General features: G+C 40.5%; 1 protein-coding gene across 1 annotated transcript in view; it reads right to left on the reverse strand.

Annotated features, from left to right (window-relative positions):
• Positions 1-2,716: 2,716 nt before the first annotated feature.
• The window catches only part of LOC110171628 (ETS domain-containing transcription factor ERF-like), a 44,791-nt gene continuing 21,109 nt past the window's right edge, over positions 2,717-26,398 (reverse strand). The window contains 5 exon segments of the mRNA XM_020937376.2: positions 2,717-6,157; positions 6,159-6,187; positions 6,278-7,356; positions 7,514-7,629; positions 16,985-17,219. Coding sequence (XP_020793035.2) covers positions 5,509-6,157; positions 6,159-6,187; positions 6,278-7,356; positions 7,514-7,629; positions 16,985-17,219 — 2,108 coding nt within the window. The 3' untranslated portion in view covers positions 2,717-5,508.

Genomic DNA, 26,398 nt, shown 5'->3' on the forward strand with positions numbered 1-26,398 from the left:
TTATAATAATAGTTATACTATAAAAAAAAAGAAAAAAAAATAGTAAAAGGTTGTTCTAAAGTATGGTTTTAACGTTCTATTTCCATGCAGGCAATATGCTGCCTCCAGAAAGTTTCATACTGTGCCTTTAAAGTTATAGTAGGCTACTTTGTTTGTCAAATAGGCTATAACAGTTACTTGAAAATCTAAAGACAAACTGACACATGTCACCAGGTGTTTTTTCTTGGGCGTGTAAACACACCAAAATCAAATCATTATTATTGGGTTATCTGATTTTTACTGGCAACCCATAGTGTGCCAAAAGATTCTTTAAGAAGTGGAGTGGCTTCATCAGCCTGACATCAACCCAAACAGTGGTCTTGAAAATGTGGCCAAACAGCAGTCGTCTATTAATGTTTTAAAGCAGCATGGCCACAGTGTTGACTTGAATCTTAATGAGAATTTGTAGAGACAATGGAAAATTCGAAAATAAAAAAATATATATATATATACATAATATAAATATATGTTTGTGTGTATGTGTGTTTCTTTTCTTACAGAGATTTATCATTTAGCAGATTTATTACCAAGTATCTGTACTGAAAATACTAATAGACTGGCAGCAATTTCAGGCAGAATGTGACTGTAATAGAGACTAAAAATAGTGTATGGTTATATCTTAGTCAGTCAATCTTTATATAAAACCCAAAAATGTCCATGTATATGTGTTGGTGTAACAGTTGCCCTACAGTAGATAGTTTTCCTTTAACCGGTCTACTTAAATTTGCGAAAGTTAAATGAATTATCATCAAACTGAATCGAGGTTACTCAGCACATTATGACATAATACAATGAGAAAATTAATAAACAGGCGCTTTCAATGTAAACATTTAACAAATATTGTAGGCTACTGCTAGTATTATTGCACTAACAAAACAGCAGAGGGCAACTCTGTCCTATAAAATTACAGCAAAGGAATTCAGGCTACAAGAAAAAATGATGAGGGGAAAGAAACAAAAGAAAACTTTTATTTTAAACGATGAATCACTATTGAAAGAGGGGAAAGGGTATACGTTTCAGTTCATTATACGCGTAGGCCTTTTGCTGTTCTTATCTTTGAATGCAGGCCTATGTTTTATTGTTAAAAATAAATAAAAAATAAAGATTTAGGCCTAAATTACACAAAGTAGCCACTTCACAGTCAAAGATTTCTTTCTGTACACTGAAAACATACAGTCGCGCTCTTCTTTGGTGCGTAAAGGATGTGGTCGACTCCTAGGCCTACATCGCTGTGGATGCCTCTTTACCGTAAGTCATGATGGATGTTTTATGTGCACTGACAAAAGCTCTGTGCAGTGTTATGTGTGCATGTGTGCAGGGTTTGCGGTCGTATATGGAACACGTAGACAACGCTGCAAAGGATTTCTGCGAAAGCGAGCGCACGGAGGAAACGAGAGCGCGGGGATGTGGCACAGGTGAAACAAGTCAAGTGGTTCATGTGGTCTGCATCGCGCTGGTTCCGTGAACGCAGCACCTGGGATGGTACTTGGGTGGGTTCTTCGTGTTGGACCAACACATGCACAAATCTATTAATAGTTTGTCATATAGCCTTGGCTTTAAGGCACATAAACTCCAATAAGCCTTTTGTTTGGATTTCATTCTATGGCCTAAACGGGGCCATGAATTACCACAGTACCTAAAACTCTACGTTGGTCTTCTTAACTGCTTTCCCTGGCTGTTTCTATAAAGATTAGCATTGTTTTTGTTCTTTCGTACGTGAAAAATAGGCAGAGGTCTACTGGCAAAAGACGCAAAAGCTGACAATCATAGCAACAGGTTCACATCACGTGCTCTGAACAACAAATAAAGTACGTGAGCTTTGAGCTTTCCCCGCCACGTAGGCCAGATACATCTTTAGATGCATCTGATGAACGGGCCGTTTGGCTGTGACTCGACACAGGTTGTAACCTACAGTCAGTAGAGCTTGTCATTTTATCAGTGCGTTTCAACATTGAGGAATTTACAGCAATACACACGTGTCTCCTGTGAGCCTCACATAGGCACTTCACAGAGAGTTGGCCTATAATGACTTATATTGAGGCTGGCTGACATTAAGGCATAAGTGTTCCATTAGGAACATTGACTGCTCTCCATCTCTCCATCATGACTTCTCCTCCCGCAGCCCTTAACGTGCGTTTGTTTCTAAGTGCGCTCAAGAAATAGGACTTTACCAACGTCACGTTAAAAGGTAGTCTAGTCTGAGGAGTGGGCAGAGGCAGCAGCGCAAGCAACGTGCTGTTTCTCTTAAATGTATAACCTCAAAGACACTTGTTCAACCATCAGCTCTACCATGAGTATAGGGCTACCATCCTACCACAGAAATCATTTTGCTGAATAATGAAAAGGACCTTAGGCTGTTTAAAGCTACAGTGAAATCTATTGGTGGCTTCACTCTTTGTATTAAAACATTCTCAAGAATGCTACTTTATGTGAAATGACAAAATTTTTTTGTAAACGCAGGACCAACTGTTACTAGTTCTAACCTACATTTGTGAAATACAGACATAAACTATAAACTAGAAGAACCCCATATGACAGTCTGCCAATAATAAAGCTTAATGTTAAAAGTTAATATCTTTGTTTTCTCGTATTGCATCCAAAACCTCAAGTTGCTCACTCTAATCATTATTAAAATACTATTACATGAAAGAACAAAAAACAACAGCTGCTAACAGACTGGGTTTTAACTGGTTTAATAACCCTGATTACATCTTAATTACAAGTTTGAAAAAAAAAAAAAACATGACAGAAGTAGAGAAATTCAATGTTACATCATGGTATTAACTTTTCATCTCTCCATCTCAGTGTTATACAACTGCTCTGGGAGACAAGGCAAAACTAATGACCAAAACTGGGGAGAAATTTACACATTAAACAATACAACTCAATTTTGAATTCTTTTAAAATGGTACAGTCCCCCGTAAGTGATAAAAAATATACACAATCAAGAGAAAAAAACACATTATAAAACAAAACATTACAATACATGACGAAAAAAGGTAAAATTACCCCATCTGCATGTAAATAAAATCCACTATCTTTTTCTCCAATTTCCCAATGTTGTTCCTCTGTCAGCTCACAAAATGTACACATTTTAATTATATTACATTTGTTTGAAAAAAGAAAACGGTTAGGGTTTGGGTTGAATTCAAAGGAGCTAAGATGTGATGAAGAAAAATTGCTGAAATAGAAATGAAATCTTAAGAACGACAATCTTTTGAGAGACTTTTTGTGCTGTTAGTCTATCGTAACTATGTCAGGATGTGGATAAGGGGAGAGAAGAGAAAGATTGAAAGGGTGCCTCTTCAGTTAATGGGATAAAAGTTGTAATAATAATAAGGCAACTGTCAGTTCAATTACAGACAAAAGCTTTAGTGAGATGTCGGTGGATTTTTGCATGTTGAGACAAGCTTCTTTGTGATTTCAGTGTGGAATATTCAGTCATTTTCTATTTGTATTTGATCAGTCTATATATGGGCTGAAATGCTGAGTAAACTGATGGCAGATCTAAACAAAAATCAAGTCTTCTAAAATATAATGGATTCTGAGCATGTGCATAGTTTGAGGGGAGGTACCTCGTCTTGCCGAAATAATTAACTCTATGTTCCTTTGCGTCGGTCTAAGGCATCTGCGGATTTTGCAGGGAAACTGGCCATCAAAACATTACAAACAAAGAAACTAAATTGAAGACGAGGTTTCCCACTGAGATAGATCCTGCATCTGGTTCTGGCCTATTTTTATATGATTTGTGCTCAGAATATTATGGCTATTGTCACTTAGCTTTTTTGTTTTCTTCAAAGGTGCATTGTCTAACGTTTCTGGTGGAGGGTCCGTCAAATGCTTTTCTCCTTGAAGATGTTATTGCTTTGGCTGGAATGTTTCAATGTTTCATGGCATTAAACCTTTCTTATCGTCATGCAGAGCAAACCAGACCAAATGAGAAGTTAAAAGGTCAGATCTGTGGAGAGGCAACCACAGTCACAGTCAAAAAAAAGTATTTTTGAACTATAAAACTATAGAATGTAATAAATGTAAGGTAGAGCTGTTTAATGCCATACTAAGAAACATTCTAAGCAGAGCAATCACATATCCATATAAACATGCAGGTGAAGGACCCTCTACCAGAAAAGATACACAACGCACCTTTAATGTGCTGCAATCTCCCCAAAATATTAAAAATTCCTGAAATATTTTATATATTTAAAACACTATGGCTGCTTTAAAATTGTAATCACTTCATTTTAAAATATATAAAGGTATAGTCTGTGTGTTGCTAGAGCTTGGTTTTCATACATGCTATAAAAACAAGGCATAGAGAGGCAGTGTTGATCCTGCTTTCTCCAATTCGTGTAGGTGCTCACAAACTCTGGAGGACCCAGTGACAGGGCTGAAACCAAAGAACTGGAGCCGAAGGCAGTGTTGTGCATGTGGGACTCTTTGTACGGACATTTGCTGGTTTTTACTTGTACAGAATGCAGAGGCTGGTGTTATCTTGTGCTGCAGGGACTTTCAGATTTAATATACAGTATGCAGAGAATAGTTTATAATATTTGTCTGTTCTCACTTGTCCCCGTTAGCAGCAATTTCTCTAAACCTCTAGTAAGTCATCATTCTTCTGTTTTTACTCACAACTCCACTGGGAAAACAGTTCTTATATGTGGAATTTGCATTTTCCACATGTGGTCCACAAGAGAGAAAAAGGACAGAAGAGGCAGAAAGAAGCAGGTACAATAGCTTTATGCTGTTTAGTGCTGTAAAGTTGTGCGTCACCAAATGTATTTTAAAACTGTTGCCTGGAGTTTGTTTTTGCTTGCGCATGTGTTTTTTGTGTGCACGAATCCTATGAACATACAGCAATAAGCTTCCCTGAGTGGAGTGAGCCAGATTTAGGAGTCAGTTCTGAAATGTTCAGTCAGAAAGCACCCACTCTTTAACTATAGAGATGTATGTTCCTAATGAGCCCCAACATTTTTTTTAACAATTCTTACATTTTCTAGAGACAATGACAACTCAAAGCTCTCTCCCTGTGTTGTGCTCTTCTGTGTCACTGTACATACAGGCACTTGTTGAAGTCCAGTTCTCCAGGAAAACTATAGGGAGAGTGCTAGGTTGTGGGCTTTGAGAGAGTGGGTCCCTTGAGGAAATGGGGCAGCTATCTGCAGCTTCACTGGCCAGGTGAGAGAGGTCTCTGGTTGAACCAGTCACTGTGCTAAAGACAGTTGCATCTCTCATTCCCCAACAGGTTCAAACCAGAGGAGTCCTGACACAGAGAAGATCAAACTACTAGAACTAGTGATGGAACAAAGTCTGTGTCTTTGAGGTGTTAGTAGTTAAGCAGGATCTTGTAGTTCTCTGCTATTTTCAGGAGTTAGAACTCACTGTAGTGAAAGGTATCTCAGAGAAGCCCTTTCACTTTCACGCACCCCTGTATGTGAGAGAGAAGAGGGCAGTAGTGTACGGTGGTCTTCATCAGCACTCTTTATTCTCCAGAGACAGCTGTGCAGTGGCACGGTGGAGCTCGGCACTCACTCTGCGGTGTGGGGCCAGAGGAGTGACTAAAGAGCCTTCGTACACCAGAGGAGGGGGACTCTCTCCCTCTGCACTGCCTGTCCCGTCTTCCTCCACCTCCACTCGCCCGTTACAATGAGTCTGTCGTATCCTCTCTTCCTCTGGTCGCACTTTCTTATCATCAGACTCCTCCTGTGAAGCCTCCATGCGCTGGTCTTCACTCCAGCGCCTCTTGAAGCGCAGTTTTAGGGGGATGCACTTGGTCTGGGGGGCTCCCGTCGACCCTGGCTGAGGGGGAGGTGGGCTCACGTCCTCTGGTTCTGCTGGTTCAGTCTTCAGAACGGGTGGCCCGCGATGGGCATTGGACTGTATGTGCTGAGAGGCAAAGAAGGGCAAAAGGCCAGGCGGAGGTGGGGCAGGAGCTTTGAAGACATCTTCATCCAAGTCATCATCAGGATGGGGCTGATGGGAATGGGATGTGCCATTGCTAAGGTGGTGGTGGTGGTGATGGTGATGGTGGTTTGGGGCTCTGGAGAAACGAGAAGAGAACTCAAAATCCTCATCTCTCTCATCTGGGTCTTCATCGCTGATGTCAGTTACCTCCACCTCCTTCTGATTCAATGTCAGAGATGGGCTCCACCTGTACAATAACACAAGCCGTGATATAAATACAAAAATAGGTGAAATCATGCTATCAAGATTTAGTTTTTAAATTCAAATGTTTACTGACCTTGATTTTTGGGAGTCCGGCACTGTTGAGTGACTGTGTTGAAGATGAGGCTGAGACCAGACCAGAGCCGCTGGCCGAACTCAAGTCGCTGCCAAAAGACAGTGAGGAGCCCATGCCTGATGTGGACGACATGGACCCAGAGCCGGAGGACAGAGAGCTCTGACGGAGCTTCCCCGGGCCCTGCCCGTCCCTCTGCTTCCTGCCCAAAGGCGGCGGCTGCAGCTTGAACTTGAATGGAGACATGTGAGGTGGCTCCTCCCCCAGGTGCAGCGGGTGGTGCATAGGGTGTGATGGGTGTGCGGAGTGTGGATGGTGTGGGAGATGATGAGCAGAGTGACCCAAAGAGGGATGGTGGTGCCTCTCTCCTCCCCTCTCTCCTCCTCCCCTCTCTCCTCCTCCCCTCTCAGTTGCCAGACTGGACTTCTCCGGTCGGTGTGGCTGTGGGACAACGATGTTGGGGTACTGTATGAATGCCCTGGGACTCAGACCATAATTGTAGACTGACTGTGTGGCCTTCAGGTAGCGTTTCATGTCCTCGGGGTTAAAGGAGAAGTGAGAACCAAGCATAGGGGACAGACTGGGTGACGGGCTATAGGGTAGGTGAGAGGTGGGTGTCATAGAGAGTGCTGGAGAGAGAGGGGGGGCTAAGAGACTCACTCCTCCTGGGCCAGGCAGAGGGGACACAGGGAAGGGTGACAGAGGTTCAGGGTGGATGCGGTGACTGGAGGGACCTCTTGGGTGCGCTGCTGGGTTTCCCGGGTACATTCTGAACAGAGACTCATGGGGTAAACGTGGGTGAATGATGCCACGGTACCCTCCTCCACCACCAACACCCCTCTCCGCGGTCCTCTCCTCGGTCGGAGCAGTAGGGCCCTCTTCGATCTCAGAGTTCACAGATGTACCATCACTGCAGTCGCTCACAGATCCTCGCGCTCTCCTCGCCACAGAGCTGAACATCACACCCGGGCTGCGCAGGTCATCATTCGGAGAGAGAACTTCTGATGGTGTCGAAGGTGGAAAACGGAAGTGGGTACCTGCGCCAGTCGGGACGGGAGGGGCGCTTTGAGGGACGGCACTTCCTGTAAATGTTAGAAAGAGGGAAAAAAAATGAATTCTTGAAAATAATTCTGGTCTCTAAGATAATCCCATGCAATCTTGCTATCCTATTGTAGGATTAGGTAAAGACTAGGCATGTATGAGCTTGCACAAACCGAGCACTACACACTGAAGGCTTACCTGCAGAGCCCATGTCGATGAACGGATAGTTGACCAAAACCAATTTGTTGAAGTTGAACTTGTAGGTGAACCTCTTTCCTTTGGTCTTATGGAGAATCCGCTTGTTGTAGTAATATCTGTAAAGCAAAGTTAAAGTTAAACACATAGAACATAACTGTAACCAAGCATTGTGTCCTTTCATAACACTAAATAAACACTAATACATTTACAATGGAGATGTCATTCACAATATGTAGTTTGTATTTTAGAGTAAACAACAAAGCTATGAAACAAGAACTGCAAAAAAAAAACAAAAAAAAAAAAACAACACATTAATAATAAGTCTAAACCTTATATGTTTGCACAAAGCAGATCTATAAGAGGAAAAGGGGAAAGGGGGGTCTGCATGAGAGACACATGCTGCAGATAAGCGCATGGATCAGCCTGTAAAGACATAGAGTGATGTTGAGCACAGGGATAAACAAACAATTAAAAGATCAGAGGTTGGACTTAACAATGTCACCACCACCAACAAATCCGAGAGTCTTCCGCATTATAGGGATATTAAAGAGTGGATATTTAAGTGGCAACTGCGGAGTAGTGTGTTGCCAGTTGCGACAATACTAACAAATTCAAACTTGACTTTAATACAAAGGAAAAATCACAATAATGACAAATAATAATAAAAAAAAACAACAACACTTAATAACACATAATACTGTATAGTATAATGAACCATATCTATGAGTGTTCAAATGATGCAAACACTTTTTTTAAACAATCCTAAAATTTTAAACTGTGCCCATTTTTAAAATGTATTTATCATTTATTTATTATTGTTTTTATTATATATTTTTTCAATTATGAAATTATACATAACAAAAACAAAGAACTCATCCAAAAACCCTACCACAGTCCACTTCTTCAACATAGAATGCAATTTTCAGATCAAATAATAGCTTCTCTGTATCACCATATTCTGATATAGATCATTCTAAAACTATGCGGGAAATGTTCAAGTTGATCCAATTTATGCATTTTTTCTACTATTGTTAGTATCTGTAGTAGATTAATAGCTCTACTGGGGAAACAGGAAAAAAATGAAAATGGCTGCAACAGTGTAACGCCTAAACAACCCATATATTGACATTCATTTTGCATGATAGGCCCATCGCTTTATGTAACACCAAAACCTCCAATAATTCACCCCATCTTTATCTCTTTATGTAATGGCCTTTCTCTCATGGCCACTGCGTACAGTTCGAGACTCCATTTTTATTAACCTTTGTCCTGCTCAAGCTGTTTTATGTAACAGTGCTCTGCTTTCTTCCCCTAGACTCGCATCCACTTTATATAACCCTCAACATCCCAGCCTGCCAGCCTTCACACAAATACACACATCATGCTACACATAACACTGTATGGTATAATGGACCCCATATCTACGCGTTTGAATGATTCTAAGACTTTTAAAGGTGTACTATGTAACTTTTCTGGAGGAGGGTCTGGCAAATACTTTTCTCCGTGATTGTATGTATGACATTAAGCTCTACCTTACATTTATTCAATTACAGGCGGTTTTACTGCTCACAAATACCTAGAAAAACATACATTCTGAGTATGATACCATACAATGAAACATTTTCCTCTCTCCACACTCAACACACACAAAAAATGTGAATATAGGCCAAGTAATTACAGAGATATTGACCATAAACTGGTACAAAACATCTGCCGTTTCATAGTTAAAAGACATTCTCTACCGTGGGAGTCTATTTTGGCCTTTCCTTTCAAGTCAGTGTTAAAACTATGGGTAGTTTAGAATGTGTGCTATCAAGAGTGTCTTTTTATTTATTTTAAATTTATTTTATTGGTTTTATTTATTTATTGCTATTTTATGATTTTACTGATTTTATTATTTTAAGATTGGTATGATTAAATCTTAGCCCTTATTTTATTATTATATTATTACTGTTACTGTGTATTTGTGAAGCATTTTGGAAACTGATTGTTTATGAAATGTCCTGTATAAATAAGGTGGAGTGGATTGGAAGAGATGGATTTCAGAGTAATGAAAAACTAGCACCGTTGCCATAGAAATTAACAACTCATAATAAACAATTTTAAGTGTAGCCGTGAATTTGGCGACAGCCAGCGTTGGAAGAAGTACTCTCTTTTGTTACTTAAGTAAAAGTACAGCTATCAAAGCAAATAAATACTCAAGTAAATGTAACACATGAAAAGATATACTTTAATATGTAAAACGTACTTAAACTCTGCATGAAATACTTTTACTTTTTACTTTTTGAGATCTTATAAAAGCTTCATATGTAGTAATTTTGATAAAGAGTTATAATAAACCTTGTTCAACAGAAACAACTGAATATTGTATTTTTGTGTGCTCAAACCACAAATGCAAAAAAAAATACTGTCAGCCTTTTCAGCAGGCCTAAAGCAATCACAAAAAATACTTTTACTTTTCAGTCCAGTTAAAAATGTAGTGGAACAGAAAGTATAAAGAGTACATCTGAGAGAGTACCTTCTCTCAGATGTAGTGAAAAAAGGAAAAAGTACCAACTTTAAAATGTACTTAGATACAGATGCCTAAAATTTATACTTAAGCACAATACTTAACTACTGTTACTTTTGTTACTTTCCACCACTGGTGACAGCTAATGGGGATCCAAATAAAACAAACAGTGGTCAAATGCTCTCAAAATGTCACCTATAAACAGGAAGTGAAAAACCCCTGCTTTGACCATCATTACTCGGGACGGTAGCACAAATAGAAGTGTGTGCATGTGGGGAATTGTACCTCTCCCCCCACTTTACTTTAGCGACTTATGAAGCTGTTACTTTTTACATCGGAAACAGACTATTGCTCTTGTTAAGTCCCCCCCCCTCCCCTCTGCTCCATCCATCTTCATCCTCACTCTCCCATTTGTCCCCTGGAGGGGTATAGGGCGAGGGCACAGGGAGTGAGGGCATAGGGAGCGAGGAGACAGGACAGACCCGCACTGTTGAAAACACTCTTTATGCCCAAGCTAAGAGCAGCAGCACATCATCCCTGCTCTGGGAAAAAGACACTTGCATTGCACTGGGCCGAGGAGGTGGGGACAGATGGGGGCAGAACAGGCACTGTTAAAGAATTACAACAGGACCAAAATCAAATGATTGTTAAGAGTCTTAATTAAACAGTCTTAAGAGAGTTAATCAATACTAAAAGTTAGGACTGTTCAGAGGAAAAAACAAACCAATTTGTATTAGATGCCATGAATGTTTTGCAACCAAAATGATCTAATTGGTTTGTTTAGAACCTAATGGAATATAATCTCCTTCAACATACAGTTGGTTGTAGGAATTGAGTTCTATATTGTAATACACATTTACCTAGCCAAAATATAGGCAAGTTGCTGAATATTATTAGTTATATTACCACAGCTCATAGTAATTAGTAATTAGTGAGTGAATGGGGAGCCTAGTCTATTCACATTTGGTTTATGTTTGGCTGTGTGCCTGTAGTTCATACAGATAATGTTGAAATACATACTTGGGGGCGAGCAACTACTTTGCGTAATGGTATCCGTGGTGACTGAGGCAGTGTGGAGCACATGGTCAGCCATTCTTGTGAGTGTAGCCCCCCCCCCCCCTCCGGTGCCTTCATATGGGCAGACAGTCTTTGAAGAGCATTTGAACTCACTTCAAAAGAGAAGAAAGAGATTCTTTGAGTGCCAGTGTTTAGCTGCCCACCACACTTGACTGCCGGCACAAACTCACCTCCAATCACGACTGACAACAGTCACCTTATTACAACAGGATGCCTACACATACACAGCATTATCTCTCACCCTGCTCAACCAGAGGAGGAGATTGAACAATCAATGCAAGTATGGATTTAAGCAAAGCCTTCAGGGAAACAGGGGGCATTTCCAACAAGCCAGTAGCTACTGTGTGATTGTAGGCTGAGGATTAAGCAGTGATTACGCAGACCTATGTGGTCGAAAAAATAATGACTAGAGTTGAGAGAGTTTAGTATGTTAAAGATAATGAACATTTACACTTCAAATCTATGAAACGCTTTTCAGAGTCTGGACTGTTAGGTCAATAACAAAGAAGTTCTACAGAGGTCAACGGCAGCAGTGCTTGACTAACTAATGATATTCAGGTAATAGAGTGTTACCTAAAATAGCATTTAAATTCCCCACATTTTCCATTTGTGTATTATATGACGGTGTTGGTTTACAGATCATTTGACAAACAGACGTGTATGTGCACAAGCTGTGCTTAGCCTATTGTTGGGCTGTAAATAGGCACTGACTGTGACAGGAAGTTGGGATTACAATACTCCCCATGAGCCCCTGTTTATTTTCTGCCTCTTTCGTCACTATTGGCTCTTGTTGGACGCACATGAACTGGACCCAGCAGCTGCCTCTCAGGTGAGTGTGCACCAGTGGCACATGTGTGGGGCTCTGTGCCCTGGGTCTGATACTGTGTGTGTACTCTGTGAACAGGAAATCAAACATGTTTGTGTAAAGATGTGTTTGTGTAAAGAGGGCCAGTCTGAGGCACAATTAGGGGACATGCCACATGCTACATGTGAGTTGCAGAGGGTTATGTGTGTGTTTGTGAGTGTATTTGTGTTGTGTGTACATTTGTGTTGGTGTGTTTTCGTGTTGGTGTGTTTGCATACACAAGAGGAGGAACTGGTCAGGGTGTGATTAGGCGCCTCACATGCTCTGTGGGTGCAATATGATGTGGATGTGCGCAGCGCGTGTTCAATCTGCCCACAGGAAATAAAGGCTTCATTCACTCAGGGACAATGACACATACAGCACCAACACGTCCAGCGCACAAAGTGAAACAATAGACAGACAATGCACACAGTGAGCACAGGCATATGACGACACAACCCCAGGACACGCTTCTCAAGCCCAAAGAGCAGATCTGAACATGGACCTTCTGACTTACAAACCAGCCCAGAGGTGAGCACCAGGATGCTGTAGACTGTATCGCACTTGTGACCATGTTTGAATTGGTGATCTAATGAGTATCAGGGTAAGCCACTGTTCTTGTTAGGGCAAGCTGCTGTGGTTGTTTGTTAAAATCACATTGCTAACAGAGATAGATGAGATGAGACAATACACTTTCAACAAGTAGTTTAAGTGTATCTGAGTAACATATCAAGATATATTTAAATCGTTGAGTTGTGTAGAGCTTTAATGGTCCATCACATCTCACAGCACACTAGCAAACATGTGTGGGGGGCTCCAGCACTGCATGGCCAGGAGAGCACATACAATGGAGCATTTGTTTACAGCCCTGTGTGTGTGTGTGTGTGCACATGTGCCACGTTGTTAATCTTTGCCAGCTGTGCGTGGCGGTCCCCCTGACCTATGACCACCGTGTTACAGCCAGGGCTGATGGCGCGCAGCACAAGGGCCCACAGACCAAGAGCTGGGACCTTTTAGTATGATTACCCCCATTAAGTCTGCGCCACCATACCACTGATTGGCACCAGGTTTTCTCTGATTTGGACAGGATAAGACTAAAGAGGGAAGAAAAAACTATTGCACTGTCATTCTTCTATGACTGCAAGACTGAAAAAGAAAAAAAACTAAAATAAAAGTGTCACTGTCACAGTAACTCAAGTTTAACTTCACATCTCTGCAAACATGCTGTAAAAGTGATTCTGTAGTTACATACTCTGTTAGTAAAGGATGTGGTTTGGAGTAGAATTTAGATTTACAAATAGATGTGACTTTTTGTTGTGTTGTTGTGTTAGGTGGCACTGGTTAACAGTCTGTCTTATTTATGTTTGTGCAATTAAGATTAAAAACGATTTGTCTCTAAAAATATAAAATACAGCATACAACTGAATTAAGATCAATACAAGGAAAATAAAATGTCCTACTTACTATTTTGATGCTAAAAATGAAATGATAAATCTAATCATATTACTTAAAATGTATGTTTTTCAAGGATTCATTTTTTCCCCAAAACCTGTAAGTTGTATGTTCTTATTGAATATGATGGAGCACTGATTACTAAAGGTCCTATATTACGCAAATTTGACTGCTGTGAGCTTTATTAAGCCATGTTACAATGGTGTTCACGCATCAAAAACATACCTGTAGTTGTGTTTTGTTTCATTCACAGATGTTTGAGTACGCCTTTATTATTAGACTGTCTACATCTCCAAAGCTCAAAATCCTCTGTCCCACCTTGTGATGTCATGAAGTGGTTGTTAACAGCCACCTTTTACCCTTTGTTTTTGTAGAGATCATCAATTCTAGGGCTGAAATCATCCAAATGATTCTCGCAAAAGTTTATGGAGTTTAAGAACACAATGGAGTACTTCCTGTATTAGCAAATTACATCATAAGGAGGAACAGAGCGTTTCCTGTTTGAGAAAAGAACTCAGCCTAAACATGCAGAGAGTGTGCGGTAACATGTGTGAATGAAACAAAACACAACTGTATAGTAATATGGCTTCTTTAATGATCTAAAGACAGCCTCGTATGCTGTCCTTCCCGTGCACAGACACACACGTGCGCAGTGGGAGTGTAATCCTCTCTACATGAGTGGGAATTTCACAGCGTGTGTGGGAGCGGGAGTCCGAGATGACGCACAGACCCCTCAACGGAAGGCCAACACACACCGACACAATGTGGAGCGCCCGATGGAGGGAATTTCCAGCATGTGCCAGGCAGACAGGAAAGAATAAGATCAGTGAGGTAAAAATAATACTCAAGTGAAAGACTGGGAGTACAAGGAGAATTAAGTGTGTGTGTGTTAGTGTGTGTTAATGTGTGTGTTTGTGTGAATGCTAATAGCCACATGCTGCCTTTGGTCTTCATTATTAGCAGGCTCCAGGTTTTCTCCATATGAAGGGCAGAGGCCTTAGTCTCCAACAGTATGGTCCATATGGAGAACTGTGAGCATGTGCTTCCTTTCTCTCAGAACTTCATTCATCTAAAGAAGTGGGTTCATTCTTATCAATGTCATCTTTGATTCAACTAGTGCAGTTAGCTACTGGGTTTAAGAGGTTTACCATATACTTGAAAGGTGCAATGCGTAACTTTTCTGATGTGGTGTGCGCACATGATGCCTCCATGGAAATGTCACTGCATTACTTGGCAGGTTCGACATTATGGCATTACAGTTAAAAATACTGCATTTATTAAATTATATGTGTTTTATTGCTCAAAAATAGTTTTAAAAGTATGTATTCTTATTGCCTCTTGTCTTTTCACAGATCTGACCTGTAACTTAGCATGGTGCTGTCACCAGCTTGTCTCCATGCAGATGTACCTGTTTTATGCCATATTGTGGGAGAATGCAGGCAAAATAATAACATCACCATAGTAACAAAGCAGGGGCAGGCCCACAACAGAAAAGTTACAGATGTAGGTCAGGACAACATCAGGTGCTCTACACCTAAAGATTGAGTTTTGTCTTAACACATTATGATGGTCAGATATACATTTTCTATTTCTGTACACAGATATAGTTTCTTGATAATGCATACAAAATGTAATATAAAAAGTGCATATGATCCCTCAACCTTTGTTATCGAGTGGCCCTTTTTAAAACAACATCACTTCTTGCTCTGTGTAGCCTCATTTCCTTGTGACAATGCTGTTTCAACACTTAAAGAGACCTGTTTGTGGACTTTGAAAGATCAGAGAGGATATCTGACATGTAGATAAACTCACATAGCAACACACTTACAGTTTGTGGCTGTGTTTAGGTTTCTGGGAACTCTGCTTTTATTATCTCTGGTCTTTGGCTCTGTTACTCAGACAGTCAGTAAGTCGTGCCTAGATGCTACGAATAGCACTTACACTAAATCTCTAATGGGCTAGAGACTATGACCTGGCCCTGGTGTGGTTAACAAGGCCATATTTAGCTACTACAGTGTTAGAAATAGACCAGGCTTTCATGACATTTGGATTCCTAAACATAGTGACCCATAATAAGGAAGTTCGATTTTAATGGCATCTCAGACATTTGTAGATGACATAAAATAAACCAGATTTTTGTAAACCTGGGTAAAAATACAATATCCTGAAATTAAAATTATTCTGACATTTTTTATATCAGGCGCTGGCTAACGTGCAGCTTGATGTTGAGCCTGGAGCCAGGAACTGATGTCTTATGGCATTTGCATAAGAACACACTATTTTGTGATTATAAGAATAAGACACTGGTAATCCAGTCTGATCTGTACTATTACACAATGACCTCTAAGCTCTGCACAGATCTTTAGTGCAAACTTCTCCCAGCTCCCAGGGTGCTACCAGCATCTGATTAACTGTAGCAGAGCCCTTCCTCATGATTTACACCTATAGTCGGCGATTACCATAAGCACTTTAAAGATAGCCACCATTATGCACCAAATTGCTGAATTTAAGAGTCACAAGGCTTATGACATTTACACTGGTGAGATTAAGAGAACTGCTGCTGCAGATGGGAGCCTCCTGGGACATTACTGTGCCACTAATGTGTGCACATATAACTGTACACTTTAGATTTTCTGAATTGAAAGAATAATGGCTATATTTGTGGTTTATTTATAGCACATGATCCCTAGACTGGAAGCTTAGACCACAGTAAGTGCATATATATAGCTGGTGTTAAGAGTTTGCTGATGGGCCAAAGAGGCTGATGATCCTCTGGTTCCTATATACAAAAGGTAATCTTTTTTGTAACAGGTAAATCTTTGTCCTCATCTGCTCCCTGTGGCTGTAGGCTTTCCCTCTTTAAGTAAATTGATCAGTGGCTCCTCTCCAGTTTTTTAAAGCGCAGGTCAACAAAACTAAACGTAAATAGCTCACCTCATTTGACACATGAGCTGTCGTCAGGGCTTTTACAACAACAGAGCTCTCAACAAGCACATCAATAGTAATGAGGCTTAAGGATTAAAGGCACTTATATGGAGGTGTTTGCTGCTTTATACACTGTGGGTATTCAACAACCACCCAAACAATGCAACAGACCAGTGATGCTGATGTTAAAATGGGTGACTGAAAGGCCTGCTTCATCTGACAAAGTTTAAATAACTGTCAGAAAAATTTGAGAAAAAAAAAAAATCTATAATCTTTTAGCCTCAAGAAATGCAAATGTTTTCACCAGTACACAGATTATTCAAATTATTTATAGCAGGGTTATTGGTTATTGGACATCACATCAAGAAAGCATTTCTGATCTGGGAGCTGAATAACCGAATGCTGTATAATTAAACAATTTCACAGACACTTTACATTAAAATTATACTCAAAAAAAAAAAAAGAGAAAGAAATCAAAACAATACCTAACTTTGTAAACGTTTCTTAGGTAGTTTCATAAACAGCTACCATTTGTTTCTCTTATCTGGAATATGTTTTTGTGGAAAGAGCCAAATTTGATCCCCTATTTTTGTGTGACCTTCTGAATAAGTAATGGCAGTTGACTTAATTCTAGCTGACTGTTAGGTAAACGCATGTGGCTCACCTGAGCGCCCTGCTGAGCTTGTCATAGTTCATTTGGGGTTTACACTTCCGAGCGCCCCACAGCCGGGCCACCTCATCTGGGTCTTTGATGACGAACTCGCCGTAGTCTCCCTGCCACGCGATGACATCATGGTACTCCTCTTTCCGCAGCAGCTCCAGGATGAAGTGCCACAGCTGGATCTGCCTCGACCCCGGGCTGGACTCCGGCTTGTAGGCCCATTCTGGGAATGCGAAACCTACAAAACACAAGAACATGGTGGTCAATTTTTATTTAATTTCATAATTATCATACATTAATACAATCATCCAGTGTACACTATTACAACAAAGCTATAGTAACAAATTGAATTTATAATGTCCTTTTAAAGGTACACTTTTTTATTGTGACCATGTCTCTGCACTTTACCAATCCATCAATGATGTTGTGGCACTTCATCAGGAGGATTTTACTTGTAGAGCATGTTTTGGGATGGGTTTCAAGATGCTCAAGGTGTTTTAAAACGTATTCACTCACGATCCATAAGATGTGGTGGTAAGCTTCTATAGCTGCAGCTGCCCTGCATCTGCCAATCTGCAATAACAACCTCTACCACTACCAATCACTAACTGACAGAATATATTCTCTCATATGCAGGGCAGATTAAATGTCTTGCCAAAAGACACAATAGTACAGAGCTGGGATTGAACCGCAATTCTTCGAGTTTATGAACAAAACAAACGATCTAACCACTGATGACTCTGTAACCCATATGCAGTACACCACTGAAACACGACTAGTGTTATTTTGGCACACAAGTTGAACAATTTCTTTCATAATTTTTCTTTCAGATCACTTCACCACAACACTAAAATCACATGCATGTACTTGCATGTAAGCCTGTCTATATAATTATTATATTCAATTTATCATTCAAAATATGGAAAAAATATTTTGGCTCAATATTTATTATGTTGACAATTTCTTGTCAGTGGGGAGATTTTGGCAATTTTTATTGAATAAGTTAAGAGATTTGAGCTGTAAAAGGTAGAATAAATCCCTATTGCTAATTATTAGTTTATTCTCCTGTTTATTTGTTGCAGCTCAGGCATTTTAGTAATATTGTATATTTAAAAATGTTTACTGGGACTATCCTGCTCTATGTCAGTAACATAAAGTAGTTTCAGCATTATCATTTATAGGTATATTTCTCTCTGGCATCATGCTTCAAAATGTGTTACCATGGCAGGCCTAGTTGCATGTGAAAAGTTATAAAAGCACTTCATCTTCTTCAATGTAAAGTCTCAACACAAAACATCATAATGAAACTCAATTGTCTATTGTCAGGTCAAAGGCTCACCACAGTCGCTGTTCACAGGAAACGCGCGCACACAAGCGAAACTACACATTTGCCACTGAAACCTGCAGAGTCAGTGAACCTTGTGGAACTTTTACTCAAAAACTGTTCCACCTGTCTTTCCTCCACAGCTTTCCTCTCATGCACTCACTCTTTCCAATGAGGGGAGTGAAAAAATAACAACATGGCAAGTCATCTCTCCATCGCTCTCTCAGCCCACTGCTCGGAGGAAAGTAAGAAGCACAGATTGTGGGTGTGCACCATTTTTAAATGCTTTAAAATGTGCCACTGAGTCTCCCACTAACATTCTGTCGCCTGGGTGGTCAAAACAACCTGACACATCCGAGGCAGACGTACACGGGATAGTACCGTGTTTACAGTGAGAAAGTCTGTCTGGAGTTTATTCAGAAAGGCCTTTTTGTGGTTTCAGTCCTCCCTCTTAGAAAACAAAGTGCATTTTAAAATGTTGCTGGAAATTGTTTAACTTTTACAACTCAACTTTTACTTTCGTCTATTATCTACGATGGCTGTCACATTTAACCCAATTTAAGTGGAAATAGCAAAGGCTATAATTGCTCACAACTTACATTAATTTACATTTTTTATATATTATACTATGCATAATTTAATATACATGTTTTGCTATATCCAATTTAATTTTTTTAAATGTACAATATTTTCTGGTCTATGTTATAATATTGTTTCCTCATCACAGGCATACCTGGAGTTGTGTTTTGTTTTATTCACATATCTTTAACACATAAACCCTGCATGTTTCAGAGTTATTTTCTCACACAGAAAACACTCTGTTCCACCTTATGATGTCATGTGGTAATACAGGAAGTGCGCCACTGTATTTTTAAACTTCATACACCTTCACTAGAATCATTTGGATGATGTTAGCCACGGAATTGCCCATCTCTACTGAACTAAATGTTAAAGGTAGCTGTTGACTTGAAAACTACCGCTTCATGACATCACACCACAGCATTTTGAGCTTTGGAGATGTAGACAGACTAATAATAAAGGGCTACTCAAATGTGTGAATAAAAGAAAACACAACTCTAGATATGTTTTAGTGAGGTAATACCATTCAAACATGGCTGAAGCTCACAAGAGTTAATTTTATGTAATATAGGACATTTAAACCAAAATGGAAAGCATTGGTTTCAAGACCACACTCAAGTTTGTGTGATAATATGAGTACAATACATTATTAGTACTTCACAACATCGAAAATTGTAGTTGTATGTGTGTTGTTTTAATCTCCCCCTTCGGAACGCTATGGAAAGACATACAGTCAGCAGCGAGCCTGTGTTTGCAGTGTGTTTAAGTACTCAGCATGCAAACGGCAACAGAGGAAATGAGGCAGGAGTCTGGGCTAGAGATGGAGAAACAAACGGGCTCGAATCATCAGATTATAGATGCGCAGCCTGAAGCGCAGATAGATAGCCCTGATAATCTGCTGCTCTGGCCCGCGCGCACTATTTAGTCACTGTTGCATAACACTAATTAATGTTGAGAGCACATCTGCCAGATATCAGCACGTATCACTCCTGTCGTCTCTGCCAAAGTGTGGAGGAGCTTCTGATACTACACTTTTGGGAGTGGATACACCTATTTTGTTAGCACTTTTTTTATATTGACAAAAGTACAGATGCTAAAACTAGTACTGAAAGAAGATGTATTACAATACTTAAAAAAAAAAATCACATTAATAGGATAAAGATTAAAGGTGCACTATGTAATTTTCCAGCCACTCGCTTGTTTTACTTTGCCCTCAATATTCAATGGTATGACAATTAAACATATTTATTTTGTGTTTATTCAATTACAGCCTCTCTGTTACTCTTACTGTAAGATGGTGTGACTCTGTGGTGTGACCTGTAATTTGGCCTAGTGCCTTCGCCTAATTGTCTCTATGTAGATAGATATGTTTAATGCCATCCTGTGGAACATTTTATGCATCCTATATAGTTTATTTTGTCTTTTTTTGTGTTTGTAAACCTTTTTAAATAGTAAATAAAAGCTATAGCACTGGCTCACTCACAATCTTGCACTTCCTTCTTATCTTCCGCCCTTTTCCTCCTCCTCTCTCTCCTTTAAACATCCAAACAAACACTCATTGGCCTATCAAGCCACGAGTGAGCGGCGATTACAGTGGAACAGACTGGGGGCTAGCATAAACACAAGGCAAACCACAGGCCTCCTATAAAAACACACACACTCCTACTACAGAGACAGCACACTCTTTCCAAGCACAGTAAAACTGGCCTTTTTCAGACCACTCAAGTGTGTCAAGTCCAGTCAAGAGGGGCCTAAACAAACCGACTTTGTGGTTGTAGACAAATAAAGCAGCGGTGATGGGAACTTTAACATTGGCCCTCAGGTGCTCAACAAGTGCAGCTGCTTTACTATAGGGCCTGGGCTAATTAGTGTATGGTCTTTTGTGTAGTTTCTTAAAATACAGCAAGAAAAACAATGAATAAAAAAAAGAGCGACTAAAGCTTTTTTAAGCTGTTACAAAAGATAGTGATGGCATTAAAAAAGTATAAAAATAAGAAAACTTTTTAACAATACAGATTATAAAAGCAGCTCTTAGTTCCAAATGAGTCCACTGTCTGTGTGAACCAGGCAGTGCTCTGTTAGCATACTAGCATTACCATGATTGCAAAACTGATCTGGCCCAAAAGTTGTTGAAAACTATTACAACCGCTGAAACACTGCAAACGGTTTCAAATGAACTTTAACTTTTAAGACCTAAATTAAGTAAAGGATTAACATAAAGTTTTCATAGCACAACCCTCAAACAGGAAATACATGCAGTTACACATCTTTTAGGGCAAGTTCCTAGCGTCTTGTGCGTGTGAGTGAGCGTGTAACCTCCTTCATGTGCTCAATACATATGTAATGATCTCTTTGACTTTCACGGAGGTCACACACACATCATATTTCAGCTCGCCGAGTGAAACGGATCCGGGGCTAAAGACCTGCGGCGGTGACCGTGGTGTGAGAACAGAGACAGGGGCACATTCTCTGTCATCATCAGCTGATTCCCCGCTCCTCCTGATTACCACGGCGACAGGTGTGAGCGTTTGTGCTGGCCGAGTCCGACTTAGCAAGGCTTGTCAGTTTACCTGTCAACTCGTTACATCAAAGGCTGGAGTGATATGGGCCTGCAGAATGACTTTAGGACGAAGCAGCAGGAGTCCTCTTGTGTGTGTGGATGTGTGTGTGGTTCAGAGGGGATTATGTTCAGAGGAATGCCAAGAGCAAGAACAGGTGTCTTTGTCCTTCTTTGTGGCACAGTCGGACCACGCTGAGCAGCTCTTAGTCGCCAGGGATCAGCCAGCGTTTCGTCAGCTCTCAATACCACGATGCGAAATCATCCAAAGTCGAGATAAAATTTCTAACATGCTATGAATTCCGAAGAGGCTAAATAGCTGGATAACAGAGGCAGTGCAACAATTCACTAGAAAAAAGTTGTGATTTGTGACACAATTCAATTTTATCACTAAAAAGGTGTTGCGTTTAAGTGTTCTTGTGAATAAAAACATCCATCATAAAAATGTTAAATATAACCTAACGATGCCCTATGTACCTTTTTGACTGAGGGTATGACATTAAACAGCTCTATCTTACATTTATTAAATTACAGTTTTATACCTAGAAAAACTGGCATTCTGACTGAGTGGGGTTGCCTCTCCACAGATCTGATCTATAACTTGGTCTGATTTGCTCACCATGATGATAGAAAGTTTTTAATACCATACTGTGAAACATTCCAGACAAAGCAATAACATCTCCATGGAGAAAAGCATTTGACAGACCCTCCACCAGAAAAGTTACACAGTGCAGTGTTTTTAAACAAATTAAGTTTGAATCATCTGGGATTTTAAGAGCCTCTAACTGTCACCAAATTTTACTACCAACACAGAAGCAAACACAAGTCATTTGCTACATATTCACGCAATAAAGTTTGTCCACTTTTAACATGGAATAGCTGTGTGTGACATTATGCGCCCCTATGATGAAGTAGCAGCTGAATAAAAGCAGTGAGTTTGACCTAACCCCCCACTCCATACTTAACCTCTGTGACCTGGACTCTCCCTCTCTCTGGCTCCTCTCCTCCCTCCCAGGGGTGACACCAGATAGCCATTACAGCATGTGCGCACACACTTGCCATCAATAATGTAGAGGCCAGTGTAGGATAGGGGTGTGCCTATAATCTCTGCCCTGGGACGGCGGGGAGAGTGCTTCCACAGAGGGGGTAAGAGAAAGAGGGGTGAAGAGGAGTTGGGACAAGTGAGGGGCAGGTGGTAGAAAGTGATGCAAGGGGGGCAGAGTAGTGAAAGAGAAGACGGCGAGATGAGAAAAAGAGAAAAAGACCTGGGGGGAGGAGAGTGGGAAGAGAAGGAGACAATGGCGGAGGAGAAGAAGGAGCAGGAGAGGGTGGAGGGGGGATTAGGGAGCGATGAGATCATAGCTCGTCTGGTAGTCTGTTGTCATACTGCTCAGATTGCTTATAACCCCCCCCCCTCCCCCTCCTCAGAGTGCGGATGCCTCTTTTCCTCTGTGTGATCTTAGTGGCAGGCCCCTAAAAGACTTCTAACACTGCTGCTATTCCAGTTATGTGCTGCGCCGAGCACCAGGGCAACAATGACCTCGGCCCTTTCACAGCAAAGGAGAGGCAGCCCACGGGGAAAAGAAGTGAGAAGAGAGGAGACCACAAAAGACTCGAGATGTGGCGTTGAGCTGCGAAGAAGCACATTGGCAAAGTCCCGATCACACATGAGGTTTGCAAGTTGAGTTGATACGAGTTTCCTTGTGAAATAGGAATGGCCCACTTCAAGTTCATGCCAGGATAATATTAGCTATGGAGAATACTAACCAAACTGTTTAGTGATTTAAAAGACTCATATTGCACCACAAAGTTCAAAAACATACCTGGTGTTTTGTTTTGTCTCATTCAAACCTGTTGAGCACAAACTCTGAGTCCTTCTCTCAAAACTTGTTTCACTTTGTAATGTCATGTGGTAATACAGGAAGAGCTCTGCTGTGTTTTTAACTCTATACAGCTTTACTTAGAATAATTTGGATTTTAGACCTGGAATTGCCAATCCATATTTAACAAAAGGTAAAAGGTAGGTGTTAACTTGAAAACCACCACTACATGACATCACAAGGTGAAACAGAGGATTTTGAGGTTTGGAGATGTAGACAGACAAGTGATAAAGGTTTACTCAAACATGTGTGAATGAAAGAAAACACATCGCCAGGTATGTTTTTGAGGAAACAACATTCTAACATGGCTTAAAGCATGTACATTTTGCATGCACTTTATGAAGAGAAGAACCAACACTCTACATACTCCCCATTTACTAAACTTCAAAAAACACTAGCATTATTATCTAGTATTATTTAGGCTGCATGAGATAGCTTTTGTTTCCTTGGTTTCAAATGTTATCGTCTATTCTTGGAGCTTTGAGTAAATTGGGCGGTTTAAGCTCACGACTTTGCATTGAAAACTTTGCAGCGTGACACACATATCGACTTTGGATGCGCTCCACCTCCATCAACGCTCTCCAATGAGGGGGTGGTGTGGAGGTTGTTGAGTTCTTGTTTACTAACAAATCTTACATTTCATCGAGGTTCATTTTTAATTCTTTTCATTCTACTTGACTAGGCTGGTCAAAAGTATTCAGATGCCGATAAACTAGATACTCATTTAATCAATACTAAAAACAGTCTCATTCACAGGACAAAAATATAACCTTTCCTGAAGAGCTTTAGAATGATCTTGAGCTGTATCAGAACAAGTACACATGGACTAGTATATGCACATGGACCACTATGGAAAATACCTGGACTACTGAGGGATTACACAGATATAACTCCACATGGCAGTATAAAAGAAAGTGCTATGATTTAAAAGTGCACTGTGTAACTTTTAGGGAGGAGGATGCCTCATCTGCTTGCCTGAAATGTTCCACAGTATTGCTTTAAACTTACATGACTTACATTTATTCTATTACAGTGGATATTAATGTCTTGAAAAACATGCGTTCAGAGCATGGGTCACTTATCCATAGATCTGAACTGTAACTTGGCCTAATAGTGTCACCTGCTTGACTCCATGGAGATAGATGTGACATTTCAGCAATAGCATTTCCATGGAGACAAGCAGACAACTTTCCATCAGAAAAGTTACAAAGTGCACCTTTAATGTTGAAAATGTCATTCTATTCTTTAAAGAAAGTTTTTTTCTCATATCGAGTCTATATCTTAGTATCGAAGTCAAGTTTGAAATTTTAGTATCATGACAACGCTATACTTGATACAGTATTCTTGTGTGGTGTATTGGTTAGTAAGGCATATATTGCTTTTTCCAGAAGACAGTAGGGATGATTAAGCAGATGAGTGACAAACGAGATAAGCATAAGAAGAGAACATCAGCAAATATACCCCCAGCTCTCTGCCAACTTAACAGGCCTTCTGCAGACTCAGGGATTTCACGGCGAGACCAAGGCCTCAGAGCGACCATTAGCTGCACTTGGCCGACAGCGTTCACCCAATTCAGCCCCTGCCAATCCTGGAAGTGGAAAACGCGCATCTCAAACAGGGTGAGGTCATGGCGCTCTCTGTAAAGTATACACAGTGTGCCTTTAGCGTAGTTGTACACAGGTATACGCTAAGTGAAACTGCCCCTAGCGCCGATGGGGAGAACACAGGAGACAAGAAACTCAAGACTGGAGGAGGAGGGACACAATAAGATTCGCCCGGGGTGAGACGAGGAAAGTAAGAGTGAGAGGAGAGGGATAGAAGAGACAGAAAAGGGTGGGCTGGCAACAGGAGGAGGGGGGTAACTAGAGCTCTTCAAGTCCCAAAGTGTCTGGACTCTTCCCACAAAGTCCATTAAAAATTCATTAGGGCGATACGAGCGGGGCCGAGTACAGACTGGGGGACAGCAGAAAGACAGAAGTTCTGGGTTAATGCAGAGTTTACTTTACCTTGGTTAGCTGAATTGTGTTTTAATACCCTATGCTGTGCTGTGTTATCGTTTTATGGTTTTATATTGCTTGATTTTATCGGAAAGCACTTTGGTCACCTTGAGTGTGGTTAAGGGCTCTATAAATAAAGTGTTATTGATTAATTGATTGATGCTGGGGTTTAGCATATAAACTTTTAGCTTTACTGAGAAATGTCAAACTCAGCTTTTGTTTCTTGACCAAACTTTTTTTTTATATATATATCTTATTATCCCAAATCCCAATTATAGTGATTATGTAGCACAGACATTGAACTCTCCTTACCATCGGGTATGTCTCAAATATACCAGTATCTCACATCTTTTAAATGACGTGGCAACAACAAAACAGGGCAATAAAATTAGACTTGAAAGCATTTCTTTTAACTGCATTGATCAAGCCTGTTCCCCAACTTTCGTCTTTTCATCCCACTCTACGGCAGCAAGCTTGGAACGTAATAACTTTGAACAATAAAAATACTTAAAGCTGTTGCTAATAATCCAGATGGAGCTCATTTTTTCTTCAAAGTCTTGTTCTCACTGAAGGTGCCGGGAATGTTTATGCGGCGCTGTGCACCTGGACACCACGAGGGGTTACATTCACAATGTAAAAGAAGTGTGCGCTTTGGAAGGGTTCTCAACTATTCTTGGTGGTCGCCATGGTTCACATTAGACAATCTATAGGCACCGACCAACTGCCACACTGCCATATAGCCGAAGCATATAGAGCAGAGGAGAGTGTACGCCAAAAATAGTCCAACACACACACAAAGACTATAGGATAATTGTTCAGATGAATACACTCCAGTGAAGAAAGGAAAAATGAAAGTAAGGAGTTGAAGGAAGTGTCAAGAAGGGAGCAAGTGGGACATGACATAACCAAACCAAGTGTGTCCCCTGTGTGCTCTGGCCATCTCCTCTTCCACTGAACTGAATGTGTGAGTCTTCTTGGAAATGGCAAGCGGCAGGAGCAACAAACGGGAATGAAGACGCACAGGTCCACAGGGATCTTCTGAACAAGATCAGGTCATGAGGTTGGTTAGAGGATAAACGG

Source organism: Boleophthalmus pectinirostris, unplaced genomic scaffold, assembly GCF_026225935.1.
Source record: "Boleophthalmus pectinirostris isolate CB_2022bp ecotype Guang Dong unplaced genomic scaffold, ASM2622593v1 HiC_scaffold_6, whole genome shotgun sequence".
Lineage (NCBI taxonomy): Eukaryota > Metazoa > Chordata > Actinopteri > Gobiiformes > Gobiidae > Boleophthalmus > Boleophthalmus pectinirostris.